Genomic DNA, 23744 nt, shown 5'->3' on the forward strand with positions numbered 1-23744 from the left:
AAAATATTTACAACCAAGTCAGCCTCCAGCCGTGCAGAAGTCGATACCACTGGACTCGGCCCCACAAGGGCTCTCTTGTCTTGAAATGCGCAGCCTCCTTGAGATTTTACCTGAAGATTTGGATGTATGTTTAGGGTCTATTTGTAAAACTGGGGTTGCTGAATGCGCATACATATGCATATAGCTTAGCTGTGCATATATATATATATATATATATATATATATATATATATATATATATATATATATATATATATATATATATATATATATATATATATATATATATATATATATATGTATGTATGTACAGTATATGTATATGTGTGTATATATATATATATACATATTGTGTCTGTGTATTTATGAATGGAGAGAGGTAAATAGCTATTTTTTCAGGTAAGACGCTGGATACTTGGATAAATAAGAATCCATCCATGACCCTATTGGTCTTCTAATTGATGGAAGAATGACATTTCAGAAGTATTCAGTGTCTGCAATTGGTCAAAAAATGTCTCGTGTACACGTATCAACATTGACAGTATTCTAACAGTATTCTAATTTTTCACACATTCCCATCTTCTTTCTAGAATAGGCTAAGTAATTTGAAGATTTTTCCTCTCTCTTTCTCCCAGTTAAGCTGAATATATCTCGTTTCTTTAGCTTAACAGCTTTACCTAAATTCAGCCTTTGTTTTTTCTTATTTTGAAGTCAAAGCAGTAAAAAATTTACCTTAGATATCTACCTTTTATAACTCAGATTTACTGTTTATTTTTCAATGAAAGTTGCGCTGTTGAAAGGTGAATTTTATGCATTTTGAATGCATCTGAACTGTCTGTTTTTTTATTCAGATGTTGATTGGACTGCGTAGACCTTGCGAGACTAACGATCTAGAAATCGTTCTAGAGAAACGGAGGCAGGAAGAGATTTCCAAAGTTTTACCGCAAAAGTCACTGAAAACTTCCAAACGTGGACATTGTTATTCAACAGCACATTCATCAAACATATTAGAAGGATTAGATAGAAGAAGAAGCAAAACAAATTTACAGAAATTTCGTCACTGATGCCTTGCGTTTGAAAATTCTTCATTTTACAAATTATAAAAAAATAGGGTGCCAATCAATAAAGTAGGTTAAAACACACACGCTCGAGTTGTCTTTGAATTCATTTTATTACTTCATATCACCACAACAGCATTTACAGAAGTACAAACAATTTCACAGAGATACAAATTATAAATGTATTAAACTTACTGTAGCATATTGCATACACGCACGGGCTAATATATACTGTATATATATATATTTATTTAGCACATTGTCACAGCCTTGTGCAGAGTCCGTACATTTCTAAGTAACACTATGATTTTGACTCGTCCTCGACCCTTAAACTTTAACCTGACACGCTCTCGAAAAGACCTCTCATGAAAAAGGCAATATTTGAAGCGACAGAATAGGATATATTCTGGAAATGTATTTTAGCGGTAACACGCCTCAGCATGTCTCGGACGTGCATAAATCACTTCACCGTTTAGTATAGAAATTTTTAAAGACGAATAGCTTTTGAAGCAGAAATCCAGTTATGTACATTTTCATAAGGCAATAGTTCGATGCATGTATGTGTGAGATGTTGATTAATAGCTAAAAACTTGGGCAAAATATTGGAGCGGACTTGAAAAACAAATATCCCTTTAAAAAAATTTATGTGAAGTAACCAACCAGATTGAATTTACACAGTACTTTCTCTCTCTCTCTCTCTCTCTCTCTCTCTCTCTCTCTCTCTCTCTCTCTCTCTCTCTCTCTCTCTCTCTCTCTCTAAAATTACGCGTCTGTAGAATTATTATTACACTTATAGTGATAGTTTTTACATTTAAATAAATTCTCACCCCTAATATTTAGTATATATACATTTTAGAGAGAGAATGGAAATAAAAAATGGGTGGAAAATTACCCTGAAGTGATAGGCTTGTCGTTTGAATCAGAATAACAAAAGCAGGAAACGAATGTCAAAGCTTGGCAGGTAGGGAAAGGAAACAGTCGCTGGACCTTGCACTTTGAGGGTACATACAAGTTCCACTGAGTAAATGCGGGAAGGGGTACCTGTCGGGTGTTGCAAATTTCCACTGAGTAAATGTGGGAAGGGGTACCTGTCGGGTGTTGCAAATTTCTGTGATGGAGAATGGAGGACGACGAGCTCAGAGAAGAATTTGGCCTATGAGCAAAGTAATTGCTTTGGATACAATCGTGTTTAAGAGTAACATTAGTCTGAGCTGTTATCTCTTCAAAACAAGTTTAAAGAAAACCGAACCCGAACTATTGATAAGCAAGTTTCAAGAAAACCGAACCCGAACTATTGATAAACAAGTTTCAAGAAACCCGAACCCGAACTATTGATATAAGTGTGAGCTGTGATCTCTTCAAAACAAGTTTCAAGAAACTCGAACCCGAACTATTGAAATAAGTGTGAGGATCAATAAAACTTCATCAGCAACGTCTGAGTAATAAGAAGAGAGGTGACAGAAAAGTAAGTAGAAATTGTGTCTAAGGGTTAGTGGCTTATCCGAGTTACAGTATCCCGTGCAGATAAGCTGACGAGACCAAAATGAATTAATCAGCATAGCTGTCAAAAGTTACCTGAACATTGAGAGCTAAAGAGTGGCTTTTCGCGAGAAGAGCAAGCTAAGATCCATCCAAACTTGAACTTTCTGTAATATGTAAATATAGAAAGTCTTATGTTGTTGCAGGAATAAAGAAGTGTTGATGAAACCCATAATGAAACACCTGTATCGCTGGTTACATTTCCAATCTGTTGGTTATTCCTTTAAAAAAAATATTAAATGTGTTAATAACATGTACGTTTATTCTTGTGAAAACGACATATTGTGAAGCTTTTGAACTGAGAGCTATGCAGGATAAGTTTAATGATATAAATTGGGAAATATGTTTCCATTGTAAACATAAGCTCAGAGTAAAAAACAAAATTGTCGGATTAGCACCATTGTTTTATAATAGATATTTGTTGTTTACAATCTGTTGAGGCTGGCGAGGACAGGCAACAGAACTCTCGGATAAAGATTGTGTAACTTACACCTAACAATGTAAATATAAATAGCACTCGTAGTTATATTTTAACTCGCAACTTTGTTTCTCGTTGCTTATAAATTGAACTTTCGTCGTGAGGAAATTTCCAGAAAGCCTCACTTAATAGTCTGTTTACACATAGGGCAAAGTGGGGACATTGCCAAGCACCTTCTAAGGCACACTGCATGATAGAGATGCCCACATGGCGTCGCCCTCGCTACACGCAGGTCCTCCAGGCATACTGGACACGTAGAATGGGCCTCGATTTCCTGAAGTTGGAAGAGATGTGTTAACTATTGCTTACTTCAGCGATTTAAAAGAATATATTAACAATCACTTTACATATTAAAAGATTGAGATTTCTGTGAAATTGGTAATGAATCTACTTCTTTAACATTTGAGAAAAATGACAGGTGAAACCATTCATCACGTATTGAAATACAAAAAAGATGAGCTTTTATATATTGGGATCATAACTGAGAATTTAAGAAAGGCACTGTACCTTTAATCTAGATCTTACCAAGGTTACAGGAAGAACTGAGTACTTATGGATTCAACTATCTTTGTCTAAACAATCTTGACAATTGATATAGTACAAACTTGTTCAGAAATACTAGGGCATCCATTGACATGGTACAAGTTTTAAGGGCGTGTTCTGGAATAGCCAAGTTCAGGATAGTAATCCTAGTTCGGGATGGTTAGGTCATGTAGACATTTGATGATTAGGTTAGTGGTTTCTGCCACTGGCACATTTATAAAGACAGACTGAACACCAATAGATTCTATTGTGCCACCTTCAGGCGAGTCCCTGTTGCCTGGAAGAATTCTGCAGATGATCTGAGGCGTTTTGATCCAGAATACAAGGCCTTACCATGTAGTTGAATCTCTGCTAGGTGGTTTGTAGGGCCAGAAGTTGAGTCTCTGCTAGGTAGTTTGTAGGGCCAGAAGTTAAGTCTCTGCTAGGTAGTTTGTAGGGCCAGAAGTTAAGTCTCTGCTAGGTAGTCTGTAGGGCCAGAAGTTAAGTCTCTGCTAGATAGTTTGTAGGGCCAGAAGTCAAGTCTCTGCTAGGTTGTTTGTAGGAACAGAAGTTTCTCTGCTAGGTAGTTTGTAGGGCCAGAAGTTAAGTCTCTGCTAGGTAGTTTGTAGGACCAGAAGTTAAGTCTGCTAGGTAGTTTGTAGGGCCAGAAGTTAAGTCTCTGCTAGGTAGTTTGGGGGCCAGAAGTTAAGTCTCTGCTAGGTGTTGTAGGGCCAGAAGTCAAGTCTCTGCTAGGTGGTTTGTAGGACCAGAAGTTAAGTCTCTGCTAGGTAGTTTGTAGGGCCAGAAGTTAAGTCTCTGCTAGGTGGTTTGTAGGGCCAGAAGTTAAGTTTCTCCTAGGTGGTTTGTAGGGCCAGAAGTTAAGTCTCTGCTAGGTGGTTTGTAGGGCCAGAAGTTAAGTTTCTGCTAGGTGGTTTGTAGGGCCAGAAGTTAAGTCTCTGCTAGGTGGTTTGTAGGGTCAGAATTTTGACTTAAAATGAGACATAGATGGTTGTAAAGGTAAAGTGAGCACTCTGTTTTGTTCATAAGCTGTATGTAATAGTCTGCTTATCCTTACCTTGGCCGTAGCTCTTCGGAACTTCACCAGAAGGTCTGTGTGCTGCAGATGATGATATTCCACCTGCTCTCTCAAGAGGATGAAGGGCACGATGATATTGGTGTAGGAGGCCACCGAGCAAAGAGCTATGTGCGTTTGACACAGTGGCACCATGGCGACGGCAGATACAATAGCTGGGAATGCCTGGAGGCACAAGGGCACCCAGAATTCCTCCTCCTGCTCCATCACTTCCAGGCCTAAGGACCTCGTCCAGCCTACAATCCGCTCGTCACCTGCAACGGAAAATAGACCTTGAAAAGTAAACAGATACAGAAATACATATTTTAATCGACGAACTCACAAGCTCACATATATTAAAGTAGTAATGCCAGCATCTATGCCAAAGGACATTGGAGTGGTTCTTACCTGTCCACCTTCGTTGTGTGAGAGAAAAGTAAACAAACGTGATGGCAATATACGTAAAGTCTGGTTCTACGTGATTGAACTGCATTGTGAACATCACCAGTACGAAAGACATGGCGATGCCCTTGCCCAGTCGCACAGCGATATACCACGTCGTCAGTCGCAGGAAGTCGTTCATGCTGGTCGAGTGGGTCGATCCCAGTTGAGACCACTGGCGCGTCTGGAAGCAGAATTGAGAGTCTTAATGTGTCGGATGTCTGGTTATGCATTGGTGTTCAGAATTTATTTTTCATTGGTATTCAGAATTTATTTTGCATTGGTATTCAGAATTTATTTTGCACTGGTATTCAGAATTTATTTTGCATTGATTCAGAATTTATTTGACATTATTCAGAATTTATTTTGCACTGGTATTCAGAATTTATTTTGCATTGATATTCAGAATTTATTTTGCATTGGTATTCAGAATTTATTTTGCATTGGTATTCAGAATTTATTTTTCATTGATATGCAGTGTTTATTTTGCATTGGTATTCAGAATTTATTTTGCATTGGTATTCAGAATTTATTTTGCATTGGGATATTCAGTGTTTATTTCATGTACTTACACTGAGTGACTTCCTCAAGTAGGCCAAAACTGTATAAAATAGTAGGAAATAGAGCGATGCCAATCGCGCGTGAGGTGTTATCAGCCTTTCACACAACATGAAGAACACAACCTGCAAAATGAAGTTTGAAAATTGTTCCTTTGAAATATTGAAAAACAATTTTATACTGAAGTACTACAATCAAGTTTTCGATGGTCACTGCAATAGAAAAACAGTGCTACTGTTTGTACCTTTTGCGTGAATATGGACCTTTTAAATGATGTAGTTTGTAACACTTGTTTTCCATCAGCAGAAGTTTGAACAATGGGGATAATTTTATTATATCTAGTACTCTAGTAAAACATTGGAAATGTGACTTGAGTACTTGCTACAGTAACACCATCTACGCATGTCGTAAGCATTTCCCTGGAGAGCAAGTGAGATTAGTATACTGTATATCCCAATCTATCCATCGCTTAAGTAATGCCACATAGGCATTTAGCCAACCCCTCCGGGAATTTACCAAAAATTACTCATTGCATGTGTTTTAACATTATCATTATGGACACAGCAAAAAAAACTGTATCGCTTGTTTGAGAATATTCTTCTCAATACGAAAATTGCATCTCTGTGCACACTGATGAATCTAAATTTCTATGACTAATGTTGTTACGACCCCATTCTGTAGAACTCAATCAGTTAACTGATTACCTTCTTTCACAGAACGTCACCTACTGATTCTGTTGGGCTACCATGGTGCCTCACTGCCTAGTACCAGCGGTCTTTCGTTCCCCTTAATATGAGAGATATCACTCTGCCATTTTTATGGAGTGTGGAGTTTTTGCTGGTAAGTACAGTAGAGACTTCCTCGTTATTATGTTTTATTTTTATACTGAGGTGCCACATTATTTTACCATCGCTCATTGGAATTATATCTCAGTTGCTATTTATCTCTATGTGTATATTTTTATTGATTTGTTTCTGCTTCACCACAATCCTCGTTCTATTTTCTGACAGTGTGAATATAATAATCATCATCATCATCATCAATTTTCAAATCTTAATTTTACCCATTTTGATATTTTTACCAGAGGATCTTGCATTTTTGTAGTTTGCAATTCGCAATGACTCAAAGAGTATTTATTAACTTTACCACATGCGGCTTCTCATTTATTTACCAGCAAAGCTTTTTTGAAGTTTTCCCAATTTTTACCAGTAAAGAAATTTTATACGTCATTTTTATTATACCGAAATTAAAACCATTGCGAGTGCAACCGTGTTATTCTTTTGAAGTGATTCCGTAATTTAATTTAGACGGAAACATTTTTTTCCCCCGAGTTTAGCTGCTTTGATTTCAGTCCTTAAACAGCTTTTAGTCATCTTACTTTTCCCCACTGTTTTTCCTTTAACATTCTCTATTAACTTGCGCTGGAGCCCTTACCTTTTTTCGCAAGCATTTTTATTTTCCATGTTCTTTTGAAATTCATCAAAGGGCCTGCAGTGTTGAAATAGTTAAGCTTTGATGCCTGAATATTTCTTCTGTAAAGTCTGAAGCTTTTTTCAAGGAGAAAGACGCGGCTCATAATGGCTTCATTTTCTCTCTTTGATGCTGACGATTATTTTAGTCTGGAAGGGGATTGCGTATAATCTCTCTCTCTCTCTCTCTCTCTCTCTCTCTCTCTCTCTCTCTCTCTCTCTCTCTCTCTCTCTCTCTCTCTCTCTCTCTCTCTCTCCACAGAAACCACGTTACATTTTTTTTAGCTGTAGGCAAAAGTATATTATAGTTAGTTAAGGGAAGAATTTTTAGCCTTTCGGAAGTATTGTAGATTACGTAACATAGCGTAAATTAATAACAAATTGTGAAGAAAATTGATATTAAGTTGGTAGACAGTGTCATAAAATGACGTATGTTTTATTCTACTTTTCACAAATTATTAACCACTTTGTGGTAATTCGTTTGCATTTAAAATATTATTTACGGTCGCTTCTTGCCAAAAGTAACGTTCGTGTCTCTCCCCGGATCTGATGCTTTTGTTGCCATTCACGAGACCAAACATTCTGTAAAGTTGTCGTTAAGATTCACGCATATGCTTGAGCATACATATGTTAGCTAACAGACAAACGCATAAACGAAAACAAAGACTGCCTTTTTCAAATTCTTTCGGAAGCTTCCTAATGGTCCATATATACGACGTTCATTCACGTAATTGTGGACAACCGCTTCCCTGTTTTATACACTTTCTCCGGTATATAAGTAATTTTATACCACTATCCCATTTTCCCTTATATAAGGAACATTTATTGTGCCCATTGTTTATTCAACTAAAAGTGATTCGTAATTTTATTATACTTTCTTGCATTTTATTCTCCAGCCTCGTAGTTTCCCTCCTTACATCCCCAGCACTCACTCCCTCAGCTATTGTTGGCCTACCTGAATATCATTTATTATTGAATAAGTCAGAGGTGCCTCCCTTTTGCCCTCTACATCCGTGAATTCTTCAAAATTCTCACTCCATCGGTTACAGGACCAAATTCTTCTGAGGCAACGAATTCCAACATACCTCTTTTATTCTTAGATCCATTTGCTAATTAACCTTTATCTCTGCATTAATGTTTTTATTTTCACTACAGCTCTTTTTCCTGTCTGAAGTATATGCTTAATTTCTCTCTTAAATCTTATTCATTCCCAGCTTCTCTATTCCACTTTGACCTGTCTACCTAATTTATCAACCTTTATACATCTACACGATCTTCTCTTCTGTTCTGTTTCCTTACATTAAACCTACAGTAAGTGTCTGTCTACACAAGCTGCTGAACGCCTCTTGACTGCTGCCTCTAACAGAACCAAGCATACAGAGGTAGATTTCATTATAACGAAGAACCTACCTAAACGAGCGGAGTTATGAAAGCTAGCAGGAGAAAAGTAATTATATATATTAGATACTAGCGGACCAACCCAGCTCTGCCTAGGAAAACTCTGAATGACAGTCGATCATTTACCTCAGAAAGGAAGTAACACGTGGGGTGGTTTTGATTAACATGTATATTTAAAGCGATGAATTCTAGACAGAATTATTAATCACAGGAAAGAAAAGCATTTTCAGTGATAGTACACATATTTTACACGACAGAAGAATTCAAAGGAGATGCAGGAAAATTTTTCTAAGCGTGGCCGCAATTCCAATCACGTTACTTGGCCCAACAATGAGCGAGAAAGTGTATGAACCTTTCAGACACAGTTTCAAAAAATGCTTTCCCATAGCCGGGTCTTTGCCGGTCCCTGCAGTATATACCCCGGAGGGCATGGGTACAGGTTTGAAACCTACACGAAAACCTTCCTTGGGTCAATAGAGGACCGCGTGCAAAATTTCGTCTAGATAGGTCAAGCGGTTCGGATATCTATAGAGCACAAGTTTACATACAAGTTTAGTTACATTCAAATATATATATAAGATTTTTTCATAAACGCCTTGCAGACAACTTACCTGATTGCTTGTGATTCTGAAGCCCTCAAAGGCCAAGTAGAAGTTATGAACGAGGGGGAGAAACAATCCGAAAACTAACGTGAAGGGCAGAGTGATTATCATTAAGAGACATTTAGCTGTCCATTCCAGCATCTCCAGGAATCCTGACCAAAGTGAGGATAAGGCGTTTCCCATCCAAGTGAGGATACCCGTGTGCAAGGCTGACCTGTGGGGGAGTAAGTATAATATGATACACGTGAGACTCTCTCTCTCTCTCTCTCTCTGTCTCTCTCTCTCTCTCTCTCTCTCTCTCTCTCTCTCTCTCTCTCTCTCTCTCTCTCTCTCTCTCTCTCTCTCTCATATGCATATGTGTGTGTGTGTAATTATTAATGTTGGTCGTTGATAACCAATATGTCTGAATTGTTTTACCTTAGGTGTAGTTTAAATGCTTACTGCTTGTATGTGTAAATAATAATTTCAATTACCTTTTTACCTAAGAATTTTTTTAGTTTTTCTGAACAGACAGAACATTTGAAGAAGGTATGCCAAGCAGAAATTATTGTCTTGAATTTTTTCTCTCGGTGAAATTCATGCTGAAGTGGTAATGGATGTGGGAACATTGAAAGTTGCATGGCGAAGCGTTAATATTGTGTAGCTTTTGTCTAAGTTGTGAAAAGCTGAATTGTTGCAGGGCAGAGAATGAGAAGCAGATTCCTCAGGGTTCTATTTGTTTACTAGAAGGAAGCAGAAATTTTCTAAGACTTATGCCAACAAGAGTTACATCTGTTAAAATAAATCGTTTACAGTATCATTACTTCTACTTCTAAGGTTTTGCCAATGAAATTAAGCTAGGGATTTTGAATGCTGCTTTTCAGAATGGCACAACACTCACCTCGTCATGAGGAGAGCAGCGACCGTTTTAGGCAACCACAAGACAGAACCCTGAGGCAGTTGTCCCTTCAGAGCCATGGGCAAAATCACACCTGCGTACACCACAGCTGCCATGGCCACTAAGAGAGGACGAGTGCGTAATACATGTACCAGGTAGGGCGCTAACACCAGCAGGATCAGCCAGGTGTATCCTGGCAGGCCCTCGTTGCCGCGCATTCCTGCAGCAGAAATGTTCTTAAATGTTACGGCAGGTCGTAGATCGAGTAGCCTACGTATGAAGGCTGTTACAGGTTACATAGATTTTAAACCAAAGGCTTGGAAAATTCGGAGGAATTTGAGTAGCGACCATTTAGCCCACTCACTTGACTTTTTGTATGGCAGTGTTTCCTCTTCGCCTTGAATAGTGTCTTTCCTATTATTTGAAATTCATAGCTCCCACCAAAACCACGGTACACTTTGACCTGACCCACTCAGAAATCGGGATATCCTAATGTCATAAGTGCTGAATTCATGTTTGTGTGAATCACACATGTAGTTTTTAACAACCGTCTTGTTCAAGAAAAAACTGAAATTTAAAGAAAACTGAACAGGTGGGATCAGGGAGAACGTGGATGGACGAATGATTTACCTCTTAAGTCTTCACAGAAATTGAAAATGCTTTAGATTTCAACCGAGGTTCTAAATAATGTTGATAAAGACTCGTGTTGACCAATGAAACCTTTTCACTGGCACTCTTCTTGGGAGATACTGAAAAAAGTATAAACTTGATTCATTAAATGGTTACTGCTGGACCTTTTTGTTATGTGACGCTTGAGGATTTTCGTTATCTTATCCTGGCCCTCTTGTGTTCGGAGTTTCAAGGTGAAAATTCGTAGAATAGTAATGCGGAGTTATAATTATTTTGCTGAGTTATAATTATTTTACATGTATGACTCATAATTAATTAGATGTATTTTAGAAAGAACATAATCGTAGGAAGCCTAGGTGCCTCGTAAAGAGAATGCTTAAAGTAGTGGTAGTGAAGAATGTTGAACGTGAGTCAGCAAAAATTGCATAAATATTAATGTTATAAGGTTAAGTTGGGATATTTTTGAAGAGTTCATGTAAACTGAGGAATCTGCATATCAAAGGATTGTAAATTTAACTCAGAAAGTTATTTAGAACCACAGTTACGCTAAGTTAACGGGAATGGAAAAAGTAAGGGGATCAGGAGAAAATAAAATAAGGCATTAGAAGTATGAAGGTAGGAGCCTACAAGGATAGATTTTAGTCTAGACGGAAGGAAACAAGATTAAAAATTTCCATGTGTAGGGAAAGTGCTGAAAAATGTCTAGTGTCATGTGCTTTTCATAATGTCTTTATTATGAAAGTGAAAACTTATCGTTAGTTCTGAAGCACTGTGTCACTCTACACTGCTGATAATGTCTTCAGAAGAAAAGCAACCAAAGCGGAAGAGAAGCACACCCCAAGGGAATAGCAACCTCGGGTAACATCGCATTTTGACAGATGTGTAGAGAGTAGTAATGATACTTTACAAGAATTGTTTATAGCTCAGTTTTCCTCCTAAGGAACTTTGTCAAAGCAAATAAGCTGAGGGAAAGTCGAAGAGCAGCCTACGGAAATGAAACAGCGGTAAAATGAGCTTCAAAAATTTGTCTTTGTAATAGATTTTCTTAAATTAAAATTTTCAAAGTATGTTTGTCGGCTACATCTTCACATAGTATATACAGAATCAGTTGAAGTTAGTGTTCAGTAAAATTTTGAAAGTGTCAAATTATTCCTGTCAGGGTAGTCAGTAAGGGGCTTTAACATCTTGCTTAAATTAGATATCTTTGGTGCTAAGTAGCCACTTTGCTACTTAGCACTTCAGATGAGTGAGTGTTCCCAGGCGCCAGTCTTTGCATTAGTTTGCTTGTTATTTGGTATCACGGAAATCCGGTGGATTTTAGTGCTTAGTATTTGACCGACCGACGACATAGGTCAATAGATGGCGCTTGGAGATCGTTAGAAGTTTGTTTGTTTGCTTTTTTGAAAATGCGATAATTATATCATTCCGAGGCTTGTCAGGGACATGTCTTATGGTGATTTAATGGACTGCTTTGTTGCAAAATGGCCAGACCTTCCCTACAATTGAACATTTGTGATGGTTTTCGAAACTGATACGGTATTTTTCCAAGGTAAAATTAGCTGTATTGGAAAAGAAAATAACCAGTGACCTTGAGGGCAGAAAAAAAAATTATCATCTCTTCAAAGGCGCCGGAACGTCTGTATAATATGGAAGATTGGGGCTAGCAAGAAAAGAGGTGTGGGAGTGTGAATATATTTTTTTTATTAAGGTTACATCGGGAATTTCTGGCACCTGAATTCCTTTGTTATCGTCGGGGAGAGCGCTGGTGATCTCACTACATGTGGTCCCAGAAAATGTATATACTGCTGCAAATCACTTCATGTGTGCAGAGATTTCACATTTCTGACGATTCCCAAAGCAGCAAGAAAAAAACCAGCTACTAATATTGAAATAGCTTGGTAAACACAACAAAAACATACTACTGGTTGCTTAAAATAGCCTTGTAAACTAACAAAAACAAATACGGATGCTTCAGTACCTCTGGAAGAAAGAGTACATCTGATTGCTTTAAATACTTGTGTATAATCTTGTGGTGAGCACTTTACTCTGTTATGTTTTGTATGTCACCCTGTCAGATCGGATTATTAATATCCAGAAATGGAATTTTGTGTTTAAAGGATTACTTTTGTCTTATAGTCTGTCAGAACAGAATCTTGCAAAGCATTGTATTTATGAAATACCAGTCAGCTTTCGGAACAAACTGATATCGTTTCATTTGCAAGCGAATTTCAAAGGCATCATCGCTTTAGTTATACACTTAAGTTACTTCGTTTTCCCACACCACATATTTTAAATTTCAGGTGTCCTCGTTGGGTTTTCTTTAATCGTATGTGTTTTAATACAACAAAATTTGTTGGAAAGTGATCAACAAAGAACAAAAGAAAAAGAAAATTAACTCACCTGCACGAATACCCGCCATTGCAGATGACCTTTGCCGCTTTTAGTAGAACTCTCGCGAAGGAAAAATAGTTCGTGATTGCTGGAACCACTATGCAGCTATAAATCACGATCCCCGTCAGGACAGCTGCCACACCGTAGGTTCTCACAAGCAGCGGCGTTAACAGAATCAGCGACAGTAAACATCCTGGGGGAATAAGCGCCAAAGTAATTTTACTGACAGATGTCAAAATTATTTGGAAGGCTGCGTGGTGTTCAGAGCCAGACTCCGGGCACTGTGGTCAAGGCCGTTTATTATGTTATGAAACTTCCTGAAATAAATGAATGGTGAGAAATATGGAGATGGAAATAAGAGGTTAGCCTAGGTGGAAATAAAGGGACCAGTGTTTCGAGATAGTTTGGTTGCGTAGAGAGAAAGGTTGACAGTCCGTTGATGAAAAGAATGAAAAATCAGTAAGTTAACGGAGGAAACGAGAGAGAGAGAGAGAGAGAGAGAGAGTGTGTGCGCTGTAGAAGTGAAGTGAAACGGGTACCGTAACGGAAGGGCCTTAATATACAGGAAGTGAGGCGAAACGGTGTATGCAAGATAGAAACGAAAAGTATAATGTGTGTGTGTGTGTGTGTGTGTGTGTGTGTGTGTGTAAGGGGACCACGGTTCAGTGCTCTGCTGATGAGTCTCCTGTGTAAATATATGAAGTGTCTGTGAAAGTTTTCTGCATAAGGGTTCATTCTAGAATGCCACTTTACTCTCAACCTTGTTTGCCCCGCTACATGTTATTGCATGAAGGCTGAAAGTTAATTTTGTAGTGGCTGGGTGAACTTTTGAGTCAAATAATGTGTTTTATTGTACTAGGGAAAATTTAGCTCATAATTAATGCTATATTATGATCTTGAAAGTTGATGACTTATTCCCCCCACGTAATATACATCAGCATACAAATTCAGTGTAGTATTGCTCAGTTATTGACTACTCTTAATAGATAATTCTAACATTTGTTTTCTTGAAAAAAAAAATTCTCGCCGGTAAAAATTATCATTGCCCTCAACTCTCCCTATCAGAAATAAATAACATATGACTTTCTTCCTGCAGTTAGGCCAGTCAGAGATTCGGATAACGCCCAGGTATATTTGCAGTGATTTTGATCATCAGTACTGGCAACACTTCCTTTATCCATCCTTAAATCTAAATTAACTTTGATTGTCTAGTTGTCTTACCAGCTGTGCCGTGTCGATTATCTTGTTGATAGATGACAGCCCGCCAGCGATAGGGATTTCGGTACGGTGATTCGAAGGGCATTACTTCAGGGTCCTAGGATAGTCTCTTTTTCACCAGTCATCTTAGGTCATTGGGACTACTCCAAAGGCTCTTTTGCTCACGCAGGCTTCAAGGGTATTTTCTGTTCAGGTAGAAGTGATACTTCATAAAAGTGTCGCTTTTATCTGATTGTTGCAGAGCCAAAGAATATGGTCGAGCATTTGATTTACAGAGTCTTTTTGAAATTATGTAACCTGTATTTTTTTGGCTAGTCAGATAACTAAATGGAGATATGAAGACATAACGCACCTGTATTTCGGACCCGTTTTTTTACTAAACCAATCACTCACCCGCCCACATGTTATAACACAATTTTTTGTGTGTAGTAAGATGTATAATATCTATCTACAGCGTTTCTATAGCATGTTATCAGCCCTGTTGTAAGCTTTTGGATGTCCAATGTCATCATACAGCTTTTACTTTGCATTCAAACTTGATATGTAACTGTTTCATAACAAACACTTGATTCCCACCCTCTTCCTTGTCTAAACCCACACTGTTCTTCCCCTGTCGAGTCATCCATCATCTGTCATACTTCCTCAATCAAAATCTTACCATACACATTCCCTTGTATATTGAATACCATTATATCTCTATAGCCCTTCCATTCTCTTCTGTCATCTTTACCTCTGTACAGAGTCCATTCCTTCAGAACCTTTAAGATAGTTTCATCATCGACTCACAGAATACCAGTTGACATAACTGTAAATGGGTACCATTGTCAGTTAGGGTCAAGAAATAGGGTATGGGGCCAGCAACCTCATCTCGTGAGATGAAAATTGGAAGGATCTATCCTACTGGCGCCATAATTTTAAAGGGAACATGATGTATGGTAAAATTATATATATATATATATATATATATATATATATATATATATATATATATATATATATATATATATATATATATATATACAGTATATGTGTGTGTGTGAGTAATTAATGAGAAATGGTTATTTTCCACATTTAGCCCTTTCGCTACAGTAAAGTTACAAGCACAGGTTACGAATTATCATACACTTGACCACAAGTTCATTGCACACTTCGCAACTGCGTATTATCCTGATTTAAAGATTTCATTACAAAGCAATTCTCCTTTCGTATTGTCAGTAGTCAACATTGTAGTAACGTTACGATGCATGTTTCACAGACCTCGTAAACAATGCCTGCACAGAGTTTATAAACAAATGAGGAGGATGCACACTGCAAAATTAACGTCACTGATTATTAGCAATACAGGCTTTGTCACGTAGAAGTTTCCGTTGTCACGTCACCATCTCCTCGTGGAACTTTCGTATCTTGTCAATAACTAGGATTGAATATGAAACAAAGCAGAGAACGACGTATACTCTAACCACGTTATGTACACTGGGTTTTAGCTTTGCAAGATCAGCTGATCAGCTCGTCACGAACCGATGACGTCATTAGTGAGCATTGTGTCCGATTTCTGTTCTCGTGTCTTCGTTGTCCACTTTTTACAGCAATTGGTTCTCAAGGGCGGATATGTTTATACAACACAATATCCACTGAGCCTTCCATTAGCGAGATCGAATTGGACTGGTTGTTACGTTTATAAATTATTCATTATTGATGTACATAATACTTATTATGTTTTTTTTATCTTATTGCTTAAACGGAGAGATTAAGGAATATCTAAATTTCACCCAATTTCGTCTCAGTTTATGAAGAGATTGGTAAATTGCGTAGCCACATAAAATTGGGGGAGTTCTATCGCCGTAGATTGTGTGAATGTGAAGACAACACTTGGCTCGCCTCTTGAGCTATAAATAAATGCGCTCTTCTCCGTTTTCTCTTGCTGTGACTACTTTTTCCCTGTAGCATACACTTAGGTGTTTTAAAGGCACTTGACCTTCCGTGAATCTTGAAAATGTATCTTGGGGTTATTTAACCCTCCTGGCTTCCATGTTTTTATGTAATTTGCGCGAAGTTTTTAAAATCATAACTTTAATATAATTGTTGCCATACAAACACATACTAATATATATATATATATATATATATATATATATATATATATATATATATATATATATATATATATATATATATATACATATATATACATATATACATAATGTGTGTCGTGCGTAACTGGTATATTTTCCATGTGTTTGAATGCTATAAATAGTTTTTAAGTGTTGTAAACATTTTTCCTCATGAGTTTTTGATAATAGTCATTTTTTTATTATAGAAATTCAGTCATCTCTTCATCACCATGGCTTAAGTGAATGGGCTTCGCAGTCCCAGCATTTGGGCCATATAACCCAAATGTCATACAGTGATGGTGTTTTTGTCATGGATATTAAAAGGCAAAGGTGTACAAAAGTATGCTAAATGTGGTGAAAAGACATGAAACAAGCTGAATCTTTGTTTTGCGTCCCTCAAGACAGGCTTTCAATATTTGACTGAACGCCTTAATCCCTGTGCTTTAACTGTGTTGCCGTTGTTTAGGGACACTGTCCAATGGCAGTAATATTAATGTTGCTAAAGCATCCCTCTTGCTCTTCAAGCACCAATACAATCCCAGGAACACACATACACCATCAGAGACCAGCATGAAAGGTTTGTAAGAACCCCGACGCTGCCTCTTCCAAACGTGTGTGTTCGTGTGTTCGTCAATCGTCATCATCAAAGTGGACAGGACAAAGCCAGCGTCTCGTTTTCTTTCTCTACAGGAACGCTATTTCAACCATACAATATTTCCGTCTGTTCTCCCTAAGCATTGTTGTCTAAATGTATGTACAATCACCGCTACTTGCATTGCCATGCAAGCATTCTAATCATGTACTCATAATGTTCCAACGAGTCTTCTGTATCAAACTGTACGTGTGTTTCTGTTTGTGAAGACGCCAAATATCTCTCCATTTTTACATATATTATGCTACTGCATTGTATCCATTAATCTGTCTTGAATCTCAAGCAATTGGCCATATGTAGAATTTCCTGGCCTTTCCACTGATGTATGTTTCATCACTGTATGTTAATCATGTCTCTTGATATCGCCATCTGTTTGTCTGCCCACAAACACAGATGTCTGAACCTTTTATCTCTGTTTTACCTGTCTGTGTGTAGACGCTACATTACCGCTCGCACGCATCAATAACATCTTCGAAGATTCTGTACATTGATCTCAGTAAGGAACAACCAATAAACCAGTTAACACCCAGCCAGTATGTCGCTCACACACCAGTCCTTACAGGTTCAGAGCCCTCTTATGACGCATGCCATTTGCAGTCGTTCCACCTTAGGTGAGAGAACCCTCCACAGTTGCTATGCCTGCTACAATTGTGACAAATCATCCTTTACCCTAGTTATCTGCTTTTTTTTTTTTAAACAATTTTTATCTATCCTTTTATTACTTTCTTCATGTCTTGGGGGCAGTGGTATTTCCAGGCACTTTTCACCGAGTTCATCCTGAGATCAGTTCTAGCTCAATTTCTTCTTGAATTTTCACTGGCATATGACCTCCCTGTCCATGTGAGGTAGGGATAAGTGAGTGGTTTCAGGGCTTCATAGGTATATCTGCTGAGTCAGCAGGAGCCATTGGCTTGCCTTCCCAGGACCGATGTGGGCAGAGAGGAGCCATTGGCTTGCCTTCCCAGGACCCACATGGGCAGAGAGAAGCCATTGGCATTGAATTTAAGTACAGTATATGCATTCAGTCTCTGGGACATTGTGTGCAAGTACAGTAAGCTGTTCCTTTCCTCTGCTTCTCAGCAACCTTTAAACCTTGATCATAGCAAAATTTTGTCTACTGGTTAATCCAGCTGCCTTGTTTGTTTTATAAGTGTAGCTGGCTTGCATCCTTTAGTCTCTTATCCCTTACCATCTTAGGCTGCTCCGCTGAAATTACAGGAAGTAGAAAGGTACACTTCCTCTTTCTCTCTTCACTCCTATCCTGTTGTCTGTGACTAAACATAAGGTCTTAAGGTACCTTGTGTCTCCCCCTGGCTTCAAGTACAGTGAAGCTGTAAGCTCTTGGTGAGAATCTATGGTAAAAGTACATTTCATATAAACAATTTTAAATGAAAATGTGCTTAAGGCAAATATGGACAGACTTCGAGTGTGAGAAAATAATTTGTGCTTTGGCATGGTCTATAACACTTAGTACCTGTAGGAAAAACATCTTGACTGGTACTGTACTTCATTTAATTCCCAGTTACATCAACAATAATTTCATATCGAGTAAAAAAAAAAAATGAAATGTAATCCATACGGGCATGCAAGAGAGCTGACAGTGGCAGGCCCATATTTGATACAGACTTTCTAAGCAAGAGTAAAATCTTTTCTACCTTGGTGAGGTTGGTAGAGGTTTTGAAAGGAAGCTGTAGGCAGTATTAGTTGGATGTTCAAACAGGTTGCTGTATTCCATGATGTACAGTCCCACTTTTAGGTGCTGGTAAAAATGCAGTGGCATCAGGAGGCAGAGCTGCAGCTCATGCACATGATTTCATAGTTTTACACAGAAACATGTAAACAGTTGCTTATGTTGGATATGGATGTTTTCTGTAATTGTAAATAAATATACATGATTGTTTAAATTTTTAATTAAAGGCATGAATAATTTTGTACGGTGGGTGAATAATTTTGTTATGTATAATCAGATATTATGACATTCTTCAATCAAAAACATAAATCAACTCTCCTGATTGGAATTCCTTCTCTGCTTGTCTGTTTTTTTTTCTTGAGATATTTTAACTTGTGTTATAGTGCAGCAGGTTTTTTCAGAATCTGGCATTGTTGAAGCCCCAGACTCTCAGTTCTAATGTTGCCTCTGATAAATATGCCCATTCTAACTTGTATCTACTTGTGCTCTATATATACTAGTTGGTAGGCATTAGGCTAAAGTTGTATCTACTTGTTCTCTATACACACTAGTTGGTAGGTTTTATGCCAAAGGCAAGGCACTTGAATTGGTAAGGTCATTTAGTGCTGTGCCAGCATGTACTTCATAGAAATTTTTTTCCTATCTGGAATGATGGCCTTAAGTACAGTTAACACTGATTCCATTGTGTTGCATGGTTGCAAGATCAACAAGTGTGTACATTTGTTCTCTCTATAAATTTTTTGTGTGCCCATATTTACAGTAATTCAGCATTGACAAGATGTAGGCACTTACGGTCTAGCTCTCTGTTTCGGCCTAAAATTTTAATTTTTTGAGAAGGCTTTGCCAATTTATTATTTTTGCTTGGAGGTGGATGTCACAGTCTTGAATATTATACCTTTTGTTAGTCTGATGGTGTATTTTTATGTTAGTTAGTCTTTTATTCTTAGGTAACAGCATTGTAACTTGGAAATTATTCATTGTGCCATGTTTGGTTGCTTTCATAATGATGTCGGATTTTTATCATTAAGTAGCAGTCATTCACCAAAAGGGAATCAAAATGGGTCAGGGTTGGTTCATGTTGGAGTTTTCCAGGTTTGTTGGAAACTAGTTTTGGGGAAAGGTTAGTTAGGGAAAGATCTTGTCTCTTACAGTGCTAAGGCTTAAGGCAAAAGGCAGTCTGAAACCTGCTGGGTATAAGCTCTGAGCAGGGAAAGTCCCCCTTTTATGATATTAATCATAAAAAACATTTTAACCCCCTTGAAGGAGGTTTGCTGAAAGAAGTGGTATGTAAATTCATTGTGGCCTGCAAAAAAAAGTCAAGTCTCAGAAGCTGCTGGAGAATTCCAGTGTAAAATTGCAGAAATAGTACTGTTCAGTGGTAAAGGCAAATGAGAGGCTAAAAGGGAAGGGTGCTGGATCACTCTCATGGCACTTTGATCAGAGAAACAGTAGATTGGAAAACCCCCTCGGCCCAAGGCCAATGAGGAACTGCCAGTGCCAAGTGAAGAAGGAGTACTAAGAAACACTGTATATATCACTTCTTGAAGTATTTAGGGGAAAAGCACAATGAACACAAATGTTCTGTAGGTGATGGAACGTAATTCCATCACCACTCGAGAACTGAAAAAGAAAACAGATATCCAAAGTTCTCTGTAACTAATCTCCACCCATCGTGTATAGAAACTCAAATGCTCGAAATATTTGTTATTCAGGAGAGCAAGGACCAAAATGCCCTTACCCGTAGACACTGACAGTCGAGTTGAACTACAATACTGTAGTGTTTGTATCCCTGTAGGAACAATTTGCATTGCCCTTGTCATTGCAACTCGACAAGTGAAGACATTTCAGTTGAACTTAGTTCAAAGGTAGACCATCTTGCACAGATGAGCATGGAGACGTTTCCCATCAGGTACAAAGGTATACCACCACAAATAGATGTGCATGACTAATTTCATTAAATGAGATGGTTTTCAAGGTAAACTGATTGGGAGTCAGTAATTGACATGCATTGCATTGTAATTCTCTCAGAATGCTTATGCATCAAGTGCAGTACTTACCTTAGTAAATACACAAGGCAAGTTTTAAGATGGCATACTGCAGTTTCAAAATTCACGAAAGTCTCAATATTTGGAAAATGAAATAGTGTATAAAGAAAACTTAGCTCAGAATAAACTGTTATACTTGAAAACCGAATTTCAAGAAAACACTTCCCTGTACTTTGCCACTTGGCCTATAGCAAAACATAGTAGACATCCATAAGACAGTTGAAAAGGTGTCAAAAAGCATTTATGTTGTGAAGTTCCTGCACACACAGTTTTACTGTCATAAAAACATTTTTAACAAAGGGTCAAAGAAAATTCATTATCCTCTTGATAACTATAATGGTAATTTTTCAGGCATCATAGAGTAACTTTCATTACTGAAATGTTTTTCATTGTCCAAAAGCAACTAAACTTAAAGAGAGACATTTAAAAAAAATACCCTGGTATTCAAACTGCTGTACACAAACATTTTGTAAATGTAATACACAAGCTATTTGAGTTATTACCATTATTATTTCACATCATTGTGGACATCATTTACGGAAGAATGCATAAAAGATATAAATAATTCACAGTTGAACATACTCCCTATTTAACTATATAAAAATCATCTACTATCACATTTGGAAAGCCATCACTTGGCATCTACAACATTTTAAATATGACTACAAACTATTTTTTAGAACTAATTTCATAGGCATTTTGTTAACTAAATATAGGTGAAAGGTACATGATACAGTATTATGGTACAAATGTTTCAACTTACAAGAGCAATACTATATATGTACATCATATTTAATATTTCAGTCTCAGCAAAGTGATTCTTCTCAGTTACATATGCAGTAAATATTTAGTTACCAACACATTATTTTAGTAATACAATGTTAATTGCACAATTGAACTAATGAGATCGATTGATACATGAAACTATAATTACAAGGACTGTTTGATAATGAAATTGGTGCTTCAGTGACAAGTTTATAACATCTGTGTAGTGTATCAAAACTAATATATCCTACGAGAAAGTTGTTCACAGATACAGTTTCATGATTAATTCTTGAAACACTTTAAGACAAAGTTTAATACAAAAGAATGTATGTTGCTTAACCACAACTTACACAATAACATGAAGTAAAAATGAAAAATATATACAATGAGATTTCACTAAGACTCATTTTTAACAGAAAAGTCTTACTCCCCTAAAGTACATCAAGGAGTTGCTGCAATAGTTTTTCAAATATAGTAGTAAAACACTAATACCACATTAGTCCCTGCAACTGGTATACTGGGTTAGTAAGTATAGTCAGTTTTCACTTGATAACAAATTCCCAAGCCATGGATAAAAACTGACGTTTACATCTCAGTATGTTCAAGTTTACACATTGACCTTCTCATCTGTATTTAACTAATGGAAAGCTAAATGAACATCGTCATGTAGCAAGTTGTTCTACAGAAAAAATGTTACAAAATATCATATCCTTTCAATTTAACAAGGGTTTTAGTGTTGGATACACAGGCATGCTAATCATTTACCTTCCAAAATAAATTTTGTATTGGAAGCTGGCTGATAGATTTGCATTAATAAGAAAAGTTACTATTATAGTATTTTTATTGTGTAAATTTACATATGTAAAAAAAATACAATTTTTATTGACAGTTTTTTCAAGTATATTATTACTTGTCCAAAAAGAAAATTACAAGATCTAATTTACTGCTCACATCCTAATTTTGCTATGTATCCCCTGACGCAGGCTATGGGAAGTCAAGCAAGTTCTCAGATTTTGTAGTTTTTTATAAGATAAAATGCATGGCAGAATTGCATTACTAATGATACCAATCATGTATAAATAAAACTGAGACATTAAAATATTTTCTTATTAAAATAAAAAATACATTTTATGTAAAATTCTAGAAACAAAGAGTCAATTTGTCATGTTGATAAAATAAACAAAATCTTAAAAGGCATTGTCTCTGAATAAAAAAAAAAGGCAACCAAAATAATGTAAATACTTAAACAAGGGTTGTTCAGCATTTTATTTTAAAAACGATCAGCCCATAACTTTTGCAAGTCAGTTTATACATCTCTATAACTACACTATACATATTTCTATATAAAGTTATATCTCCAAATAGCCATATTAGCCAACTGAAGGACTATCAGTTCCAGAAGAACCTCCATCAGTTGTTGAAAGGGCAGCTCCTTTTTCTCCTTTCTTTTTGCCTTTACTTAAAATTGCAATCTCTCTACTTTGTTCTCTAATTTTCTTCTGCAACAATTCCACCTTGCTTTCATAGTCACGGGTTACAGTTTTCATCTTTTGACGAAGTTCCTGTTCCACTGTGAACTGGGAAGCTTTAAGTTCTGTCATCTGAAAATTTTATCCAATTAGAAATTTAATGAACTTGAAAAAAAAAAATTTGCATATCACAGCACATTATTAGACAAGCAAATTATTTAGTATGTTTGTGAGGCTGGTCTAAACAATCAAAACATACAGGTGATAAAACATGGCAAATGAATTGCAAACTGAACTAGGATAGTGAAATACCAGACTTTTCTAACAATCATGCACAAAAGTGAAGTAACTGTCCTCAACATCACTCACAGGTAAACTGTAACCAGTTCATGTTTAAACAATTACAACCAATCTATAAAATTCTAACTTATGGGTATATTCTTAACAAATGTCCTATGATTCATTTTATAACTATGTTGTAAATTTAAGGTATATTATCATAAGGTCTGTGTTCAAACATGTGATTCAAAATAACTCATTAAATCTTAATTTTATTACGACTACAGCATAATGATTTCTTCAATGTTACAGCTGGTAATTCCTAACCCACAACTTGTATACATAACAATAAACCTTTTTCCTCCTTTAGCCACATATATTAGTTTTCACTGCCACAACAAAAACTCCCCAAATCCTTTATTTTCTAGTAAGCCATCTTACTATTACAACTGGGGTACCAATGCTGTTATCTGTATCAGC

At 36.9% G+C, this 23744-nt stretch overlaps 2 protein-coding genes and 1 long non-coding RNA gene across 14 annotated transcripts in view; 1 reads left to right on the forward strand and 2 right to left on the reverse strand.

Annotated features, from left to right (window-relative positions):
• LOC136849300 (uncharacterized) overlaps nucleotides 1-11708 on the forward strand; it is a 109205-nt gene extending 97497 nt beyond the window's left edge. The window contains exons 2-3 of the long non-coding RNA XR_010856286.1: nucleotides 6385-6508; nucleotides 10001-11708. This is a non-coding gene — a long non-coding RNA (uncharacterized lncRNA). The remainder of the gene's footprint in view (nucleotides 1-6384; nucleotides 6509-10000) is intronic.
• On the reverse strand, nucleotides 1153-16125 carry LOC136849298 (uncharacterized). 9 transcript variants are annotated; one of them, XM_067122635.1, is made up of 8 exons: nucleotides 16023-16125; nucleotides 14257-14438; nucleotides 13045-13228; nucleotides 9147-9351; nucleotides 5683-5793; nucleotides 5078-5294; nucleotides 4673-4944; nucleotides 1153-3349 (listed from the first exon to the last, which is right to left on the reverse strand). In XM_067122635.1, the coding sequence occupies exons 2-8, from the start codon at nucleotides 14336-14338 to the stop codon at nucleotides 3197-3199; spliced, it is 1224 nt and encodes a 407-aa protein (XP_066978736.1). In that variant the 5' UTR covers nucleotides 14339-14438; nucleotides 16023-16125; the 3' UTR covers nucleotides 1153-3196. The 9 variants fall into 9 exon arrangements, with proteins under 9 accessions (XP_066978736.1, XP_066978731.1, XP_066978735.1 ...); XM_067122630.1 differs by lacking the exon at nucleotides 16023-16125 and adding an exon at nucleotides 15714-15846; XM_067122634.1 differs by lacking the exon at nucleotides 16023-16125 and adding an exon at nucleotides 15726-15838.
• A 4945-nt stretch (nucleotides 16126-21070) lies between these two features.
• Nucleotides 21071-23744, reverse strand: part of LOC136849301 (protein FAM76A-like) — a 54729-nt gene continuing 52055 nt past the window's right edge. For all 4 annotated transcript variants that reach the window (XM_067122641.1, XM_067122639.1, XM_067122640.1 and 1 more), the window contains one exon: nucleotides 21071-23117. In XM_067122641.1, the coding sequence (XP_066978742.1) occupies nucleotides 22887-23117 (231 nt within the window). In that variant the 3' untranslated portion in view covers nucleotides 21071-22886. The remainder of the gene's footprint in view (nucleotides 23118-23744) is intronic.

Source organism: Macrobrachium rosenbergii, chromosome 20 (assembly GCF_040412425.1).
Source record: "Macrobrachium rosenbergii isolate ZJJX-2024 chromosome 20, ASM4041242v1, whole genome shotgun sequence".
Taxonomy (NCBI): domain Eukaryota; kingdom Metazoa; phylum Arthropoda; class Malacostraca; order Decapoda; family Palaemonidae; genus Macrobrachium; species Macrobrachium rosenbergii.

Bases quoted from the DNA above. Each gene is read 5' to 3' on its own strand.
- LOC136849298 (XM_067122635.1), bottom strand. From the start codon at position 14,338: ATGCCCTTCGAATCACCGTACCGAAATCCCTATCGCTGGCGGGCTGTC. The intron at 5,794-9,146 runs GTAAGTTGTCTG...TTCATTTTGCAG, and splicing joins TCAGAATCACAAGCAATCAG to GTTGTGTTCTTCATGTTGTG. The intron at 3,350-4,672 runs GTAAGGATAAGC...TTCCAACTTCAG, and splicing joins TCCGAAGAGCTACGGCCAAG to GAAATCGAGGCCCATTCTAC.